This window comes from Leptodactylus fuscus, chromosome 4 (assembly GCF_031893055.1).
Source record: "Leptodactylus fuscus isolate aLepFus1 chromosome 4, aLepFus1.hap2, whole genome shotgun sequence".
Classification (NCBI taxonomy): Eukaryota; Metazoa; Chordata; class Amphibia; order Anura; family Leptodactylidae; genus Leptodactylus; species Leptodactylus fuscus.
In genome coordinates, this window is record NC_134268.1 from 87316603 (window position 1) to 87334916 (window position 18314).

Below are 18314 nucleotides of genomic sequence, written 5' to 3' on the forward strand. Positions count from 1 at the left end.
CAATTCATGGTGGAGGGAGCCTCTAAACAGCCCAGTTTGGGCAAATTCATGGTGGAGGGAGCCTCTAACCAGCCCAGTTTGGACCAATTAATGGTGGAGGGAGCCTCTAAACAGCCAAGTTTTGGGAAATTCATGGTGGAGGGAGCCCCTAAAAACCCCAGTTTGGACCAATTCATGGTGGAGGGAGCCTCTAAACAGCCCAGTTTGGGCAAATTCATGGTGGAGGGAGCCTCTAAAAAACCCAGTTTGGACCAATTCATGGTGGAGGGAGCCTCTAACCAGCCCAGTTTGGACCAATTAATGGTGGAGGGAGCCTCTAAACAGCCAAGTTTGGACCAATTCATGGTGGAGGGAGCCTCTAAAAACCCCAGTTTGGACCAATTCATGGTGGAGGGAGCCTCTAACCAGCCCAGTTTGGGCAAATTCATGGTGGAGGGAGCCTCTAAACAGCCCAGTTTGGGCAAATTCATGGTGGAGGGAGCCTCTAACCAGCCCAGTTTGGACCAATTAATGGTGGAGGGAGCCTCTAAACAGCCAAGTTTTGGGAAATTCATGGTGGAGGGAGCCTCTAACCAGCCCAGTTTGGACCAATTAATGGTGGAGGGAGCCTCTAAACAGCCAAGTTTTGGGAAATTCATGGTGGAGGGAGCCCCTAAAAACCCCAGTTTGGACCAATTCATGGTGGAGGGAGCCTCTAAACAGCCCAGTTTGGGCAAATTCATGGTGGAGGGAGCCTCTAACCAGCCCAGTTTGGGCAAATTCATGGTGGAGGGAGCCTCTAAACAGCCCAGTTTGGACCAATTAATGGTGGAGGGAGCCTCTAACCAGCCCAGTTTGGACCAATTCATGGTGGAGGGAGCCTCTAACCAGCCCAGTTTGGACCAATTAATGGTGGAGGGAGCCTCTAAACAGCCAAGTTTGGACCAATTCATGGTGGAGGGAGCCTCTAAAAAACCCAGTTTGGACCAATTCATGGTGGAGGGAGCCTCTAACCAGTCCAGTTTGGACCAATTAATGGTGGAGGGAGCCGCTAAACAGCCCAGTTTGGACCAATTCATGGTGGAGGGAGCCTCTAAAAAACCCAGTTTGGACCAATTCATGGTGGAGGGAGCCTCTAAACAGCCAAGTTTGGGCAAATTCATGGTGGAGGGAGCCTCTAAAAAACCCAGTTTGGACCAATTCATGGTGGAGGGAGCCTCTAACCAGCCCAGTTTGGGCAAATTCATGGTGGAGGGAGCCTCTAAAAAACCCAGTTTGGACCAATTAATGGTGGAGGGAGCCTCTAAACAGCCAAGTTTGGACCAATTCATGGTGGAGGGAGCCTCTAAAAACCCCAGTTTGGACCAATTCATGGTGGAGGGAGCCTCTAACCAGCCCAGTTTGGGCAAATTCATGGTGGAGGGAGCCTCTAAACAGCCAAGTTTGGACCAATTCATGGTGGAGGGAGCCTCTAAAAACCCCAGTTTGGACCAATTCATGGTGGAGGGAGCCTCTAACCAGCCCAGTTTGGGCAAATTCATGGTGGAGGGAGCCTCTAAACAGCCCAGTTTGGGCAAATTCATGGTGGAGGGAGCCTCTAACCAGCCCAGTTTGGACCAATTAATGGTGGAGGGAGCCTCTAAACAGCCAAGTTTTGGGAAATTCATGGTGGAGGGAGCCTCTAACCAGCCCAGTTTGGACCAATTAATGGTGGAGGGAGCCTCTAAACAGCCAAGTTTTGGGAAATTCATGGTGGAGGGAGCCCCTAAAAACCCCAGTTTGGACCAATTCATGGTGGAGGGAGCCTCTAAACAGCCCAGTTTGGGCAAATTCATGGTGGAGGGAGCCTCTAACCAGCCCAGTTTGGACCAATTAATGGTGGAGGGAGCCTCTAACCAGCCCAGTTTGGACCAATTCATGGTGGAGGGAGCCTCTAACCAGCCCAGTTTGGGCAAATTCATGGTGGAGGGAGCCTCTAAAAAACCCAGTTTGGACCAATTCATGGTGGAGGGAGCCTCTAACCAGCCCAGTTTGGGCAAATTCATGGTGGAGGGAGCCTCTAAAAAACCCAGTTTGGACCAATTCATGGTGGAGGGAGCCTCTAACCAGCCCAGTTTGGACCAATTAATGGTGGAGGGAGCCTCTAAACAGCCAAGTTTGGACCAATTCATGGTGGAGGGAGCCTCTAAAAAACCCAGTTTGGACCAATTCATGGTGGAGGGAGCCTCTAACCAGCCCAGTTTGGACCAATTAATGGTGGAGGGAGCCGCTAAACAGCCCAGTTTGGACCAATTCATGGTGGAGGGAGCCTCTAACCAGCAGAGTTGGTGGAAATCAGGGTGGAGGGAGCCTCTAACCAGCAGAGTTGGGGGAAATCAGGGTGGAGGGAGCCTAGTATTAGCAGAATTGTGCAACGCTTATGGTGGATGAGTATGAGGATGCGGAGGAATTGGAGAGGTTGAGTACAGACATGGAGTTTCATGTTGGGGTGCTTTACACAGGTGGGCACAAAAATGACGGCTCTACCCAGTGGTGGTTCATTTTTATCAAAGTGAGCCGGTCGGCACTCTCAGCTGACAGACGGGTGCGCTTGTCAGTGATGATGCCACCGGCTGCACTGAACACCCTCTCAGATAGGACGCTGGCGGCAGGACAGGACAGCACCTCCAAGGCATATAGGGCAAGTTCAAGCCACAGGTCCAACTTCGACACCCAATACGTGTAGGGCGCAGAGGGGTCGGAGAGGACAGGGCTGTGGTAGGAAAGGTATTCCCGCAACATGCGCCTATACTTCTCACGCCTGGTGACACTAGGACCCTCCGTGGCGGCACTTTGGCGAGGGGGTGCCATCAAGGTGTCCCAGACCTTAGACAGTGTGCCCCTCGTTTGTGTGGACCGGTGAGAACTTGGTTGCCTACTGGAGGAACTGCCCTCCCTGCCGCCAACGTCACATGCTGGAAACATCTCCATCATATTCTGCACCAATTGCCTGTGGCAAGCATTGATGCGATTGGCCCTCCCCTCTACCGGAATAAAAGACGAGATGTTGTTTTTATACCGGGGGTCAAGGATAGCAAAGATCCAGTACTGGTTGTCCTCCATGATTTTGACAATACGCTTGTCGGTTGTAAAGCACCCCAACATGAACTCAGCCATGTCTGCCACAGTGTTAGTTGGCATGACTCCTCTGGCCCCACCGGAAAGTTCAATCTCCATTTCCTCCTCATCCTCCATGTCTACCCATCCGCGCTGCAACAATGGGACGATTCGAAGTTGCCCGGAAGCCTCCTGTATCACCATCACATCATCGGACAACTCTTCTTCCTCCTCCTCCATTAAACGCAGTGAAGCGGACAGATGTGTGGACCTACTCTCCAGCTGTGACGGATCGGATGCTATCCCTAACTCCTCTGTGTGATCTGAGTTATCCCTGATGTCAATCAGGGATTCTCTCAGAACACACAAGAGCGGGATTGTAAGGCTCACCATCGCATCCTCAGAGCTCACCCTCCTTGTGGACTCCTCAAAGACCCGTAGGATGTCACAAAGGTCTCTCATCCATGGCCACTCATGGATGTGAAACTGAGGCAGCTGACTTTGTGGCACCCTAGGGTTTTGTAGCTGGTATTCCATCAAAGGTCTCTGCTGCTCAACCACTCTATTCAACATCTGAAACGTTGAGTTCCAGCGTGTGGGGACGTCGCACAAAAGCCGGTGTTGTGGCACATGCAGGCGTTGCTGGAGAGATTTTAAGCTAGCAGCGGCTACTGTCGACTTGCGAAAGTGGGCGCACATGCGCCGCACTTTCACCAGTAGCTCTGGAACATTGGGGTAGCTCTTTAGGAAACGTTGCACCACTAGGTTGAAGACGTGGGCCAGGCATGGAACATGTTGGAGTCCGGCAAGCTCCAGAGCTGCTACCAGGTTCCGGCCGTTATCACAAACGACCATGCCTGGGCCCAGGTGCAGCGGCTCAAACCATATTGCCGTCTCATCGAGGAGGGCATCCCTCACCTCGGAGGCAGTGTGCTGTCTGTCCCCCAAGCTGATCAGCTTCAGCACAGCCTGCTGACGTCTACCAACGCCAGTGCTGCAACGTTTCCAACTCGTAGCTGGGGTCAATCTAACAGCGGAGGAGGAGGCGGTGGCGGAGGAGGAGGCGGTGGCGGAGGAGGAGGCGGTAGAGGAGGAGGAGGAGGGGGGTGTTCTCCTCGTGTCCCTGCCAGGAATGTTAGGCGGGGAGACGAGGTACACCGGGCCAGTTTGGGAAGCAGTCCCAGCCTCAACTACATTCACCCAGTGTGCCGTCAGTGAAATGTAGCGTCCCTGTCCGCATGCACTTGTCCACGCGTCGGTGGTCAAGTGGACCTTTGTGCAAAGCGCGGAACTAAGGGCCCGCCTGATGTTGAGTGACACGTGCTGGTGCAAGGCGGGGACGGCACACCGGGAGAAGTAGTGACGGCTAGGGACGGCATAGCGAGGTGCCGCAGTTGCCATCAGGTCCAGGAAGGCGGGAGTTTCAACAAGCCGGAACGCCAACATCTCCTGGGCCAGCAGTTTAGCGATGTTGGCGTTCAAGGCTTGCGCGTGTGGGTGGTTAGCAGTGTATTTCTGCCGCCGCTCCAATGTCTGAGAGATGGTGGGTTGTTGTAAAGAAGCGCCTGATGGTGCCTTTGATGGTGCAGGAGAAGGAGATAAGACAGGAACAGGGGAGGATGAGGGAGAAGTCAACAAAGTGGCGGAGGCAGATGAAGTGGTGTCCTGGCTCGTCCTCTGGAGTGCATCGCCAGCACAGTCAGCAGTGGCAGAGGCAGAGGCAGTGGCAGTGGCGTGAACGGCAGGCGGCCTTTGTCCTGCCGTTGCTGCCTGCCACTGATTCCAGTGCTTGGATTCCAAATGACGGCGCATTGAAGTGGTGGACAGGTTGCTCTTCTCAGAGCCCCTAATCAATTTCGAGAGGCAAATTGTGCAGACAACACTATATCTGTCCTCGGCGCATTCCTTGAAAAAACTCCACACCTTCGAGAAACGTGCCCTCGAGGTGGGAGTTTTTCAGGGCTGGGTACGAACTGGAACATCTTGGGAGATTCCGGGTGTAGCCTGGCTTCGCCTAAGCTACTGACCTCTGCCTCTGCCTCTAGCTACCCTTTTTGGTGCTGCACCTGCCTCAACATCCACACTACTTTCCCCGCTTGACATCCCCCCTGTCCAGGTCGGGTCAGTGTCCTCATCATCCACCACTTCCTCTTCCAACTCCTGTCTCATCTCCTCCTCCCGCACAATGCGCCGGTCAACTGGATGCCCTGACGGCAACTGCGTCACATCATCGTCGATGAGGGTGGGTTGCTGGTCATCCACCACCAAATCGAACGGAGATGGAGGAGACTCTAGTGTTTGAGCATCTGGACACAGATGCTCCTCTGTTAGGTTCGTGGAATCGTGACGTGGAGAGGCAGGTTGAGGGACAATGAAAGGAGCGGAGAACAGCTCTGGGGAGCAGGGACAGTTTGGGTTATTGTTCTGTAAAGCTTCGGAATTTTGGGAGGAAGGAAGACAAGACTGTTGGGTAATAGGAGGAGAGGAGGCAGAGTCTGACTGGCTGCTGGACAATGTGCTGTAAGCGTTCTCTGACAGCCATTGCAAGACCTGTTCCTGGTTCTCGGGCCTACTAAGGTTTGTACCCTGCAGTTTAGTTAATGTGGCAAGCAACCCTGGCACTGTGGAGTGGCGCAATGCTTGCTGCCCCACAGGAGTAGGCACGGGACGCCCTGTGGCTTCACTGCTACCTTGCTCCCCAGAACCATTCCCCCGACCTCGCCCACGGCCTCGTCCACGTCCCTTTCCGGGAGCCTTGCGCATTTTGAATTCCTAGTTAGAAATTGGCACTGTATACCAGTAGTAAAAATTGTGGGTGCACGTAACCCCAATATATTCTTTGAATTACCAGTCAGAAACTGGCACTATATGGCAGTAGCAAGAAATGAGGGTATTTGTATTCCCAATATATTCTTTGAATTCCCAGTCAGACAATGGCACTGTATACCAGTAGTAAAAATTGTGGGTGCACGTAACCCCAATATATTCTTTGAATTACCAGTCAGAAACTGGCACTATATGGCAGTAGCAAGAAATGAGGGTATTTGTATTCCCAATATATTCTTTGAATTCCCAGTCAGACAATGGCACTGTATACCAGTAGTAAAAATTGTGGGTGCACGTAACCCCAATATATTCTTTGAATTACCAGTCAGAAACTGGCACTATATGGCAGTAGCAAGAAATGAGGGTATTTGTATTCCCAATATATTCTTTGAATTCCCAGTCAGACAATGGCACTGTATACCAGTAGTAAAAATTGTGGGTGCACGTAACCCCAATATATTCTTTGAATTACCAGTCAGAAACTGGCACTATATGGCAGTAGCAAGAAATGAGGGTATTTATAACCCCAATATATTCTTTGAATTCCCAGTCAGACAATGGCACTGTATACCAGTAGTAAAAATTGTGGGTGCACGTAACCCCAATATATTCTTTGAATTACCAGTCAGAAACTGGCACTATATGGCAGTAGCAAGAAATGAGGGTATTTGTATTCCCAATATATTCTTTGAATTCCCAGTCAGACAATGGCACTGTATACCAGTAGTAAAAATTGTGGGTGCACGTAACCCCAATATATTCTTTGAATTACCAGTCAGAAACTGGCACTATATGGCAGTAGCAAGAAATGAGGGTATTTATAACCCCAATATATTCTTTGAATTCCCAGTCAGACAATGGCACTATATACCAGTAGTAAAAATTGTGGGTGCACGTAACCCCAATATATTCTTTGAATTACCAGTCAGAAACTGGCACTATATGGCAGTAGCAAGAAATGAGGGTATTTGTATTCCCAATATATTCTTTGAATTCCCAGTCAGACAATGGCACTGTATACCAGTAGTAAAAATTGTGGGTGCACGTAACCCCAATATATTCTTTGAATTACCAGTCAGAAACTGGCACTATATGGCAGTAGCAAGAAATGAGGGTATTTGTATTCCCAATATATTCTTTGAATTCCCAGTCAGACAATGGCACTGTATACCAGTAGTAAAAATTGTGGGTGCACGTAACCCCAATATATTCTTTGAATTACCAGTCAGAAACTGGCACTATATGGCAGTAGCAAGAAATGAGGGTATTTATAACCCCAATATATTCTTTGAATTCCCAGTCAGACAATGGCACTGTATACCAGTAGTAAAAATTGTGGGTGCACGTAACCCCAATATATTCTTTGAATTACCAGTCAGAAACTGGCACTATATGGCAGTAGCAAGAAATGAGGGTATTTGTATTCCCAATATATTCTTTGAATTCCCAGTCAGACAATGGCACTGTATACCAGTAGTAAAAATTGTGGGTGCACGTAACCCCAATATATTCTTTGAATTACCAGTCAGAAACTGGCACTATATGGCAGTAGCAAGAAATGAGGGTATTTATAACCCCAATATATTCTTTGAATTCCCAGTCAGACAATGGCACTGTATACCAGTAGTAAAAATTGTGGGTGTATATAGCCCCAATTCTATTGCTAGGGGACTTGCAGGGTATTTCTGGGGTGAAGGTGGGGGGGCACACCGTTGGAACGGGTATCGGGGGTATATATCGGGTATACGGGAATACACTGACAGTGTATTCCATTCAGGATCCTGGGAAAGCTGGGTTGCGGCGATTGAGCCCGTCAGTGCCACGTTACACTGACAAGCTTCTCCCTGGAATTGAAGTTATATGTAAGCCCAATATATTCTTTGAATTCCCAGTGAGACAATGGCACTATATGGCAGTAGCAAAAATAGTGGGTGTATATAGCCCCAATTCTATTGCTAGGGGACTTGCAGAGTATTTCTGGGGTGAAGGTGGGGGGGCACACCGTTGGAACGGGTATCGGGGGTATATATCGGGTATACGGGAATACACTGACAGTGTATTCCATTCAGGATCCTGGGAAAGCTGGGTTGCGGCGATTGAGCCCGTCAGTGCCACGTTACACTGACAAGCTTCTCCCTGGAATTTAGCTCTTACAAGAGCTGTTGTGGTTGTCTTCTCCTTCCTATCCTAGCCTGTCCCTGCCTACCCAGAATCTAAGCCCTAGCTAGCTGGACGGAAACCTCCGTCCTCGGTGAATTGCAAGCTCAGAATGACGCGAACCTGGGCGGCGCTGTTCTTTTAAATTAGAGGTCACATGTTTTCGGCAGCCAATGGGTTTTGCCTACTTTTCTCAACGTCACCGGTGTCGTAGTTCCTGTCCTACACACCCTGCGCTGTTATTGGAGCAAAAAAGGCGCCAGGGAAGGTGGGAGGGGAATCGAGTAATGGCGCACTTTACCACGCGGTGTTCGATTCGATTCGTACATGCCGAACAGCCTAATATCCGATCGAACATGAGTTCGATAGAACACTGTTCGCTCATCTCTAATTGTAACAATTCCTGACTGTAAAACATGTGGACAGTTCATCAGTATGAAAAATAGTTTTTGTACCCGACAACTCCTTTAAGGGTTAAATAATTTTGTACATGTGTTGCATTACTTAGATATATTTTTGTTAAAAATCAATAGATAAAACAGCATGGTGAGACGTAATCTGTAATTTAAAATTATTTTATTTAAAAATATATATATATATATATATATATATATATATATATATATATATATATATATATATATATATAGTGGTTACTATAGTATAAGCATCTACATTTGCTTTTAAAATTTGGGACATCTTTCAGTGAAATAATGATGCAGAACAGTTTTGAGCATGTGACTTTTATACCTTTTTATTTAATTGCCCATATTCGGCATTGCTGTTTATAATTTACTTTGTTGTTTCTTTGATAAATATTTTTGCACAGATTTTTCAGCATCAGAAAACACAGGACAATTTGTGCGCTCTCTGTATTAACATAATCCAGGTCAGTAGACATTATTTCATTACCTGATTGTTGGGAAACTAGTTTTCCACCTCATTTCACTATACACTTTTAAGAGATACTAGTTTTTTTTACAAAAAAATATATATTTAAATATACCTTCCAGTGCTTTAAGGTCATCAGCTCATCAGATAAAATGTTATGAAGGCCAACCATCTAACAACCTCAAGGAAATAGATTTTAGTATTCTTCAGAATTGGGTGTCTTCTGCAGACCATTGTTCTTATTTATTGCAAGTTCATATAATATTATAACAAACTGTATACTTTTAGATTTGCCTCCCCGATATTGATATTGCTTTTTATATTGTATTGTTTCTTTATTTCCTTATTTTTTTTAATATTTTGTATTTTTTTTTAATTAGGCTTTTATATCTACCCTGGAGTACCTGAGTAACAAGCCAGAAGGAGATGTGGATACAATGCAGTATGTAATCAAACATTAATACATTTTTTTTCTGGTATATGATCTCTGCCCAAGTTGCGTGTGTACGCTTAGCGTTTTTATATTTAGACTTTCCCAAAGCTTGATTTGAAAAATAAATCTTCAAAATCTGCCAAGCCTCCATTTTGGATTCAACTTTACTATTTTTAATGGGAAGGGGGTCATGTGACAATTCAAACACATGGAGAATTGCACAAGAAAAACAGATGGCCGCCATGGGGGTAACCCGGCCTCAAATGTTTTCCCCCTCCCATGTACTAGTATGCCACAAACGGTAAGGTGATATTAGCTACAACTTCCATTTTATCTGGGTGTATCCATACTTATGGCCCAACCTGTATTATGACAGCTTGTCTGATTGTGGGCTATAGCCAGTTTTGTCACACCTCCAAATATTTATCACACCTCCTTCAGGTCCATATTGGACTCTACATATTCAATGACCAAATTAAAAAGTATGATTTATATATAATTCTTAGTGGAATATTACCAATTTGCTAATATTTTTAGAGGCAAAACATTTAGTGAGTTATGAACCTGCTATGTTACCCCCTCATTAGGAGTTGTGGGGAACATTTTTGCCCTTTGCACTTCACTTTTGTACGGTTATGTTTTCTTACAAAATATTTTTTAATAAAATTGTCTCTGCATTACAGGGAACTATATAGCGATGCTCTGTAGTGCAGTGGCACTGTAACACAGTCATGAAAGTTGAATATACTTGGGGAGGATAAGGATACATGGATCACATTAGTATTAGCATGTTTTGTCAGTACTCTATTACTTTTTGCTGCCAAGAACAGTCTACAGTTCTGTTCTTACTATCAAAAAAAATACAGAAACCAAGATAGACCCATAAAACCAATCCACCAAAATTAAAGTATTAAGGTAAGCACAAACCAAAAAAATAAAAGAAACACCAATACAAATAAATTGTAAAAAAAAAAATAATCAAAGGCATTTTTAGGAAAACCTTTTTCTAAAACTAGCAGAATATAAATTGGTTGAAGTTTTTTTTTTTTTCATTTTGCTTTTCTTTATGATTTAAAACGACTACAGACTGATAAGTGTTAGAGTTTATTTTCCATTGTAGCAGGTAAAATAGACAGTTCTTGATGTATTCAGCATGTTTTAGTGATTAACAATCTCCAGCAGCCTACTGGGTTAGAATAACCAGTAAACAAGTAGCAAAACGCAATTCTTTTGAATTGTTTGTTCGTAAATTTTACCTTCTTAGAAGACTGAATTATGATTTTGAGATACTTATGACATTTCTGTTCTTTTTTATGCTTAGCGTTCACCAAGGAAAGTCCATTTTGTTGATTTTTGTGCATTTCTCACAATTTCTCCTTTATTTCTTAGTGTTTCAACTGATATTTCGTCTCCTGACTTATTTGGAAGTCTTAATGAAGAACCCACAATATCCTCTGTATGTTTTTGTTGCTTTCTTATTGCATGAAAGATTTAGATATACTTTTTAACTCGAACTTTGAAATATGTCACATGTTCATGAAATACTTAGATTTATATCAACTGTTGTACAAGAAGCTGAAATTTATTCCAAGTAAGATATCCAAAGCATAGGTGATAAATGTCTCATGCTTGGGGGGCCCAATGCTGGGACCCCTCCATCCAAAGAATTTGGCTCCTGAGTCTTTGGCTTTAGACACCATTCTAGTGATTCATAGAGGTCCCAGCAATGACCAAAGCTCTCACTATGGATTAGGAAATGTGTTTTATCCCCTAGGATTTTTGTCATTGGTCTCCTATTCTCTCAATGCATGGGGGATGACATAGTCATTGTACCAAGTCAAACAAATACCGGATGGCTGCAGCACTGTAAACTAAGCCAATGTGAGGACCTCACTCAAAAGTCCAGATACAGAATCCAAAAACTGATGACCATAAATGGAGCATCAGTGTGCAAGAACAACAATCATTCCACTAAACTTCAGATGGAAATCATATACTTATTCATTGTATAGTGGAAATCATGATCTGCATGAATATCCATGTCCATTCTGACTAACCATTAATGTGAATCCTGATTTATATTTGCATAATAATTGTTATGACCAATCTGAGTGCACTCATTGAAACATTTGTTTTTGGTCAGTACTAGAGATGAGCAAGTAGTATTCGATTGAATACCTCCCCGCCATGGGGATGCGTGTAAACGGCCCGATCGAATACTACTCGCTCATCTCTAGTCAGTACTTTTCATAGCCAGGTAACCTCTAAGGGTCAGTTCACACGTGAAAACCGCCTAGCTTATTTGTGCGAGGTAAAAAACCTCGAGGAGTTTTTTTGACGCTGTTTTTTGCATTCCACGCGGTTTTTGACGAGGTTTTTGACGCGGTTTTCGCTAGCGGTTTTCGCTAGGGTTTTTTTTTCCTATATGTGCTATAGAAACTGCAGGCGAAAACCGCGCGGTTTTTTGCAAAAAACCGCGCGGTTTTGTGTGCAAAAAACCGCGCGGTTTTTTACCGCGCGGTTTTCGCCTCCCATTCACTTCTATGCAATTCTTCAGGCGTTTTCCGCCTGAAGAAAGGTCATGTCGCTTCTTCAGGCGGAAAACGCTAGGAGGAAAAAAAAAGCTAGTGGTCTACATAGACCACCATGTTAAAGGAGAGGTTTTTGAAGCGAATTCCGCTGTCAAAAACCTCCCCTTTGCCCACGTGTGAACTAGCCCTAAATATACTTTACATTATATCCTCACACAAAGGAAAGTAAAAGTGTTAATAGCTAATTCACAATTGTTTATAGATCATACTAAAAGGAGCTTTTTATAGGTCTTTTGGGAGCTCTCATATAAAAGATAGCTGTGCTGTACTTTGGTTATACTTTTAGCTTCTGAAGAAGTGAATGGGAGTGGGAGCGCATCTTTGTCCACCAGGGGTTTGGACACTTTTCCCATGGCTGCATTCACAATGGGGTAAAATTACTACAAAAACTCAGGATCAGTGTGGTTACCAATTCTCAGGTCCCTATCAATTTTTTCTCTAGCTTCCACTGTTCTCAAGCAACAAGTGCAGTTATTTTTGAAGCTTTGCTATTAAAGCTTTTTAATGTCAGAAGGACCGTGTTGGGCCAATGGAGGGAAATCAGAGCTCCAGTCAGAGGCAGCTAATCTCATAGATGAGAATCACACCCCTTGTCTGCTCCCACCACTCCGCCCTTTAGTACAGAGCGTAAATAGTATATCATGCACCCAAATGAACAGCATTTATTAGTGAGGAACAGTGGGGGCTAGAGAAAAAAATCCAACTTTGCCAGAATCAGTAGTTAAATGACGCAAAAGCTGGTCTTGTTGGAGATGATTAAAGGTCCTCTTTAAATGATTTCACCTTTCTTATGTATTCTTATTTCAGGAGAAGAAACTCTTAATTGTTCTAAGCAACTGCAACTATCTGGAACGACATACCTTACTAAACATTGCTGACCATTTTGAGAAACATGGCTTTCAGGGAATAGAGAACATAACAAAGGTATCATTTTTTTAACGTTCCCTTTATCTGTCTAGAAACTGATTTTCTAATTTTTTAACTGAAGCCTCATTTCGCCCCTTGTACTTCTGCAGTGATCTAAGTGTAGATGTTAATTGTGGACACTGAGAGATGCAATAAACAGAAATGGTAACAGAAAAATGGAAGAAAAAGTTGTGCCTACTGTGGTTTTACACTACAAAAACTTCTGTTTGTCCCTAAAACAGACTTGTATAACTCTGGCACAGAACAATTCCGTCTGATCCCTTCCATTCTTGGCTGACATCTAAGGGTCATGACTTAGGTAAATGAGCAGGGGTTAACATGTCTGGTCACCTACTGCAGATATTTCAGTGCGGAGGACCCCTTCTCAGCTAGAGACCTCACTAAAGCCTTATTGGTGATGAGAGATTGGCAGGAGATTAAATTAATAATCTCGTCAGTCTCATTTAGAAGAATTCTAAATGTATGGAAAATTTTGTTACGTGGAATAGGATTCATGAAAAAAAATAAAGTATTAAAGGGTTTTATTATATTAAATCATTCACTTGTGTAAGCTGTTAGAGGGAATATTGGGCTGAGTTACCAGCCTGAATAACACTACTACAGCTATACTCTCTTCAACCATGCAAAGTGAATCAGCAGCCAACATAGTGATTTTTTGCACTTGACAAAAGGGCCCAAGGAGCCTGAAACGCGTCGTGCTTAATAAATTTATTGTTTTATTTATCTGGGTGAGCCTGCTCTTCTGAAGAGAACTCCAGACGTCTTGATGTTTCTTTGTCCACCCTGCGCAACATAATCAAAAAGTTTATAACTCATGTTACTGTAGTTAATCTCCGTGAACGTGGATGGAAGAGAAAAATCGATTAAAGGTTGCAATGCAGGATAATCGGTCTAGATGGTGAATAAACAGCCCCAACAAGATCCAAAGAAATTCAAGCTATCCTGCAGGCTCAGGGTACATCAGTGTCGACACAAACTGTCTGAATTAAATGAAATGCTATGACAGGATACCCAAGAGGACTCCGGGGCTGACACAGAGAAATCAAAAAAAGCTAGACTGTGGTTTGCCAAAATGTACGTCTGTAAGCCAGAATCCTTCTGGGAAAACGTCTTGTGGATAGATGAGACCAAGACAGAGCTTTTTGGTAAAGCAAATCATTCTACTGTATACTGAAAAAGGAATGAGACCTACAAAGAAAGGAACACAGGACCAATAGTCAAATATGGTGGAGGTTCAAAGATATTTCGGGGTTGTTTTGCTGACTCTGGCACTGGGTGCCTTGACTATGTGCATGGCATCAAGGAATCTGGAGATTATCAAAGGATTTTGGATCTCAATGAAGGGTCTTGTGTCAGAAAGCTGGGTTTTGTGTCGTAGGTCATGAATCTTCCAGCAGGACAATGACCCCAAACATTCTCTAGAAAGCACCCAGAAATAGATGGAAATAAAGTGTTGGAGAGTTCTGAAGTGGGTGCAATGAGTCTGGATCTAAACCTATTGTGGAGAGATCTTAAAATTGCTGTTGGGAGAAGGCACCCCTGAAATATGAGAGATTTGGAGCAGTTTGCAAACAAGAGTGGCCCAAAATTCCAATTGAGAAGTATAAGAAGCTTGTTGATGGTTATAGGAGCAGATTGATTTCAGTAATTTTTTCGAAATATTATGCAACTAAATAATAAATTGAGGGTACCAGTAATTTTGTCCAGCCCATTTTTGGAGTTTTGCATGATTATATAATTTTTTGCTTTTTTTCTCTGTTTTTTTGTGTTGTTTCAGTAGACACAAAGGAAATAAGCATGTGTATAACGACGTGTAATTGCAATAAATTCTGGGAGAAATACTTCATTATCTGGAAAAATATCAGGGGTGACAACATCTTACAGCTTCTTTGAAACACCTGTGAAGTCAAAATTATCACAAAGCTAGATGACTTCCCTGAGAGGTGTATTTTCTAAAATGGGGTTTTTTAACAGGTATTTCCAATTTTTGGCACCCCAGGGACTCTGCAAACCTGCCATGGTGGCTAATACATGTCTAACACGCCTTGTGCAAACATAAAAAACAAAAAACTTGAGTCTTCAGTAGTTGATACCTTTTTTAATGGCTAACTAATAATAATGACAGACTACAAGCTTTCGGGTTAACTCTGATCCCTTCCTCATATGAGTTAGCCATTAAAAAAGGTATCAACTACTGAAGACTCAAGTTTTTTGTTTTTTATATTTCATAACCACTGGCTAACATGGTACAAAAACCTTATACTTGTTCAAACAGACTAATCATTGCATCAGACACTTTGATAAATTTGTCATAGTTTAAAGCTGTCTAGTCTTAAAGGGAATCTACCATTAAAGTAAGTTTTTTTGGAGCTACCACATCGGAATAGCCTTAAGAAAAGCTATTCGTCTGCTACCTTTATCAGTCGCCTCCGTTCCGCCGTTCAGTAGAAATACCGTTTTTTACCAGTATGCAAATGAGTTCTCTCGCAGCATTGGGGGCGGGTGCCAGCGCTCAAACAGCAGTGGGGGCATCCCCAATGCTGCCAGAGAATTCTCTCCAGCGACGCCTCCATCTTCAGCTGCATCCGCCTCTTCTTTTGTCGTCTTGCGTCTCAGTCCAAACTCCAACAAAAGCTTGCGCTGTTGGCTCTGCCAGTGAGACACAAGCAGAGCTGAGAGCGTGTGCTGACCGGCGGCCATTTTTGGGAGGCCGCTCGCTCCTGTAGTTCTACGGAGAACTACAGGAGCGTACTGTGCATTTGCATACCGGTAGAAAACAGTATTTCTACCGAATGGCGGACCGGAGGCGACTGATAAAGGTAGGAGACGACTAGCCTTTCTTAATGCTATTCTGAAGTGGTAACTACAAAAAAACTTGCTTTAATGGTAGAATCCCTTTAAGCTTGTACTGTCTAACTTTTAAGCCCTATACACACATGTACATTGTCAATGTGCTAGCCGTGATTTTTATTGCTGGCATGCTGACCCATTACATTTGTAATGGCTCCATACACACACTCATGTATTATCATGTGTATGGGGTCATGAGTCCTGGGCCAAACTCAGGACAAGTCCTATACCTGTCTTTTTTGTAGCCCAAGCTCACTGAAGAAAGTAAATGGGTCCATGGAGGCCCGGGTGCAATCAGATGTGTCTTCTGTGCCATTCATTCATGTCGTGCGCATATAATGTTAGACAAATTAGTAAGTATGCCCTATTGAGATTTGTTTTGCTCTTATCCCTTGCTAGTTACAGGCAATTAGATTCAATTTGAAAGCCTCCAAACAAAAGTATGAAAGTTTAACATTTCACCTTAAATTTGTATACATTTATTAGGAACACATAGAGGGTTAGTAAAGATTCCAAATGATTTTCTGAATTTCAAGGCTACAGTTTAAGTTGGGTTTTTAGGGGCATTCCCCTCAAAGTCACTTCAAAAGTGAAATGGTCTTTAAAGAATAGAATTTTATAGTTTTCTTAAAAATAAATAATTTTCTTTGTCAAATGATAAATATGTTTTGCGTCATAACCCCTTTAATTGTACAGGTAATGGATGAAAGGTAACGAGGTCTTTAACAGATTATGCTCAGTGCTTATCCATTTCCTGCCATTAGATCTCTGCTTAAGGTATTTGGCTCACATACATACCGTGTCAGCATCTTACCCTTTAGATTCCTATCATCAAAGAAAGAGAAGAATCAATGAAATCTGTCACTTTGGTTGTCCTTTATGAGTTACAGATGGGATTTTTTTTTTTTCAAAGAATGAAAATGTCAGAGTGGGCGACATTACATTTTATTTATTTATTTTTTATACTGTTATCTTTGATGACCTATCAAGACTTTTCATCAATGCTATTTTTTTTTCTGTAGATGTGTATTTTTGTGTACATGTTCTTGCATATGCCTCTTTATACATCGTTATTTACTATGAAATTGAAGAATTTTGTTTTGTAATACCCCTGAAAAGGAGGTGTGATGAGGGAAGCATGACATTTTGCTTACTTTGTTTCATATATTGTTATCAGAGACGTAGTCTTAGGGGACCTTGTTTTTTGTCTTCTTTAAATAGGTCGATACCTGCTGGAGTAACCCTGGCAGGTAGCCGGCACTATTTACTTACTTCTCCCCGCTCCTTCTCACAGCCGTCTCCGCTTCCCCTTCTGCATCCCATATCATGTCGTCCTGTGGAGAGCAAAAGGGAAAGTGAATGTGGGTGTGAACAAGAGCAGGGATCGGTAAGTAAGGTTTCGGGCCCACAGCAATAGTATTTGTTGGACGAAGCCCAACAAATACTGCTATTATTATACTTTGGGATCTTATCAGGCCCAAGAGTATAATGATCGGGTACCCATTGGAGGTGAGCGAACATAAAAACCAGAGTTACTCACCGCTTCTGGGATCTGGTACGATTCCATGCCATCTTTGAGCTTCTTTAGTAACGTCCCAGGCTGGCCCACATTGACATCTGGGGCGACATTGAAGAGAACCAAAAGCAGCAGGGAGTGTGCCGGAGCCCAATAGAGGTACAGTAAGTACCCCTGATTTTCATGTTTGTCACCTCCCCATGGCCTCCGATCATCATCTTTTTAGACCCTAGAGTATAATGGTCCATTATGGGGAATAATACTGTATGGAGGGGCCACTATGGGGCATACTACTGTGTGGAGGGGCTGCTATGGGATATAATACTGTGTGCAGGGGACACTGTGAAACATTATACTGTGTGCAAGGGCTGAGGTGGGACATAATACTGTGTGGAGTGGCCGCTATGGGACATTATACTGTGTGGAGGGGCCACTATGGGACATTATAGTGTGTGGAGGGGCCACTATGGGACATTATAGTGTCTGGAGGCCAATTTGGGACTTACAGTGTATGTAAATGGGGCGCTATTCTTTGAGGAGGCTAGGAAAGGGGGGCCCCCAAGTTGGGGGGGGGTCTTTGCTAGTTACACCCTGCGAAGAAGTGACGGTGGCAAGTCAGGTACCTTAGAGGTTTGAAAGCAGGTAAATATTTTATTATTTGTTGTGGGGGAGGGGTTAATAACGACATACATTGGTGCAAGCAGTGGTTTTTACAAAGATGCCAGTAGGGGGTATTATTAATATAAGGGGGGCATTGGGAGGCAGCATTTATGAAAGAGATATTAACCTATGGAGTATTGGGCTATATTAATTTATGGTGAGCATTATTGATTCAACCAAGTAGTCAGGGAGGAAGCCAGGAAGGTGTCCGCTGCCATTGTCCCGTCTAGTATGCATTTTGCTTTTGCTGGTGGAAGTCCTGCACCACACATGACTACTGAGGACAGTAAGCGGCCACAGGAAAGGAACCAGTGATGTCACTCACATACGTCACCAGTTCTTTTCCTGTGGCTGCTGATTGGCCGCAGCAGTCACATGCCATGCAACA

At 43.9% G+C, this 18314-nt stretch overlaps 1 protein-coding gene across 1 annotated transcript in view; it reads left to right on the plus strand.

Annotated features, from left to right (window-relative positions):
• Positions 1–18314, plus strand: part of EXOC2 (exocyst complex component 2) — a 158856-nt gene that overhangs the window by 107641 nt on the left and 32901 nt on the right. The window contains exons 18-21 of the mRNA XM_075270745.1: positions 8888–8947; positions 9330–9391; positions 10772–10838; positions 12781–12897. Coding sequence (XP_075126846.1) covers positions 8888–8947; positions 9330–9391; positions 10772–10838; positions 12781–12897 — 306 coding nt within the window. The remainder of the gene's footprint in view (positions 1–8887; positions 8948–9329; positions 9392–10771; positions 10839–12780; positions 12898–18314) is intronic.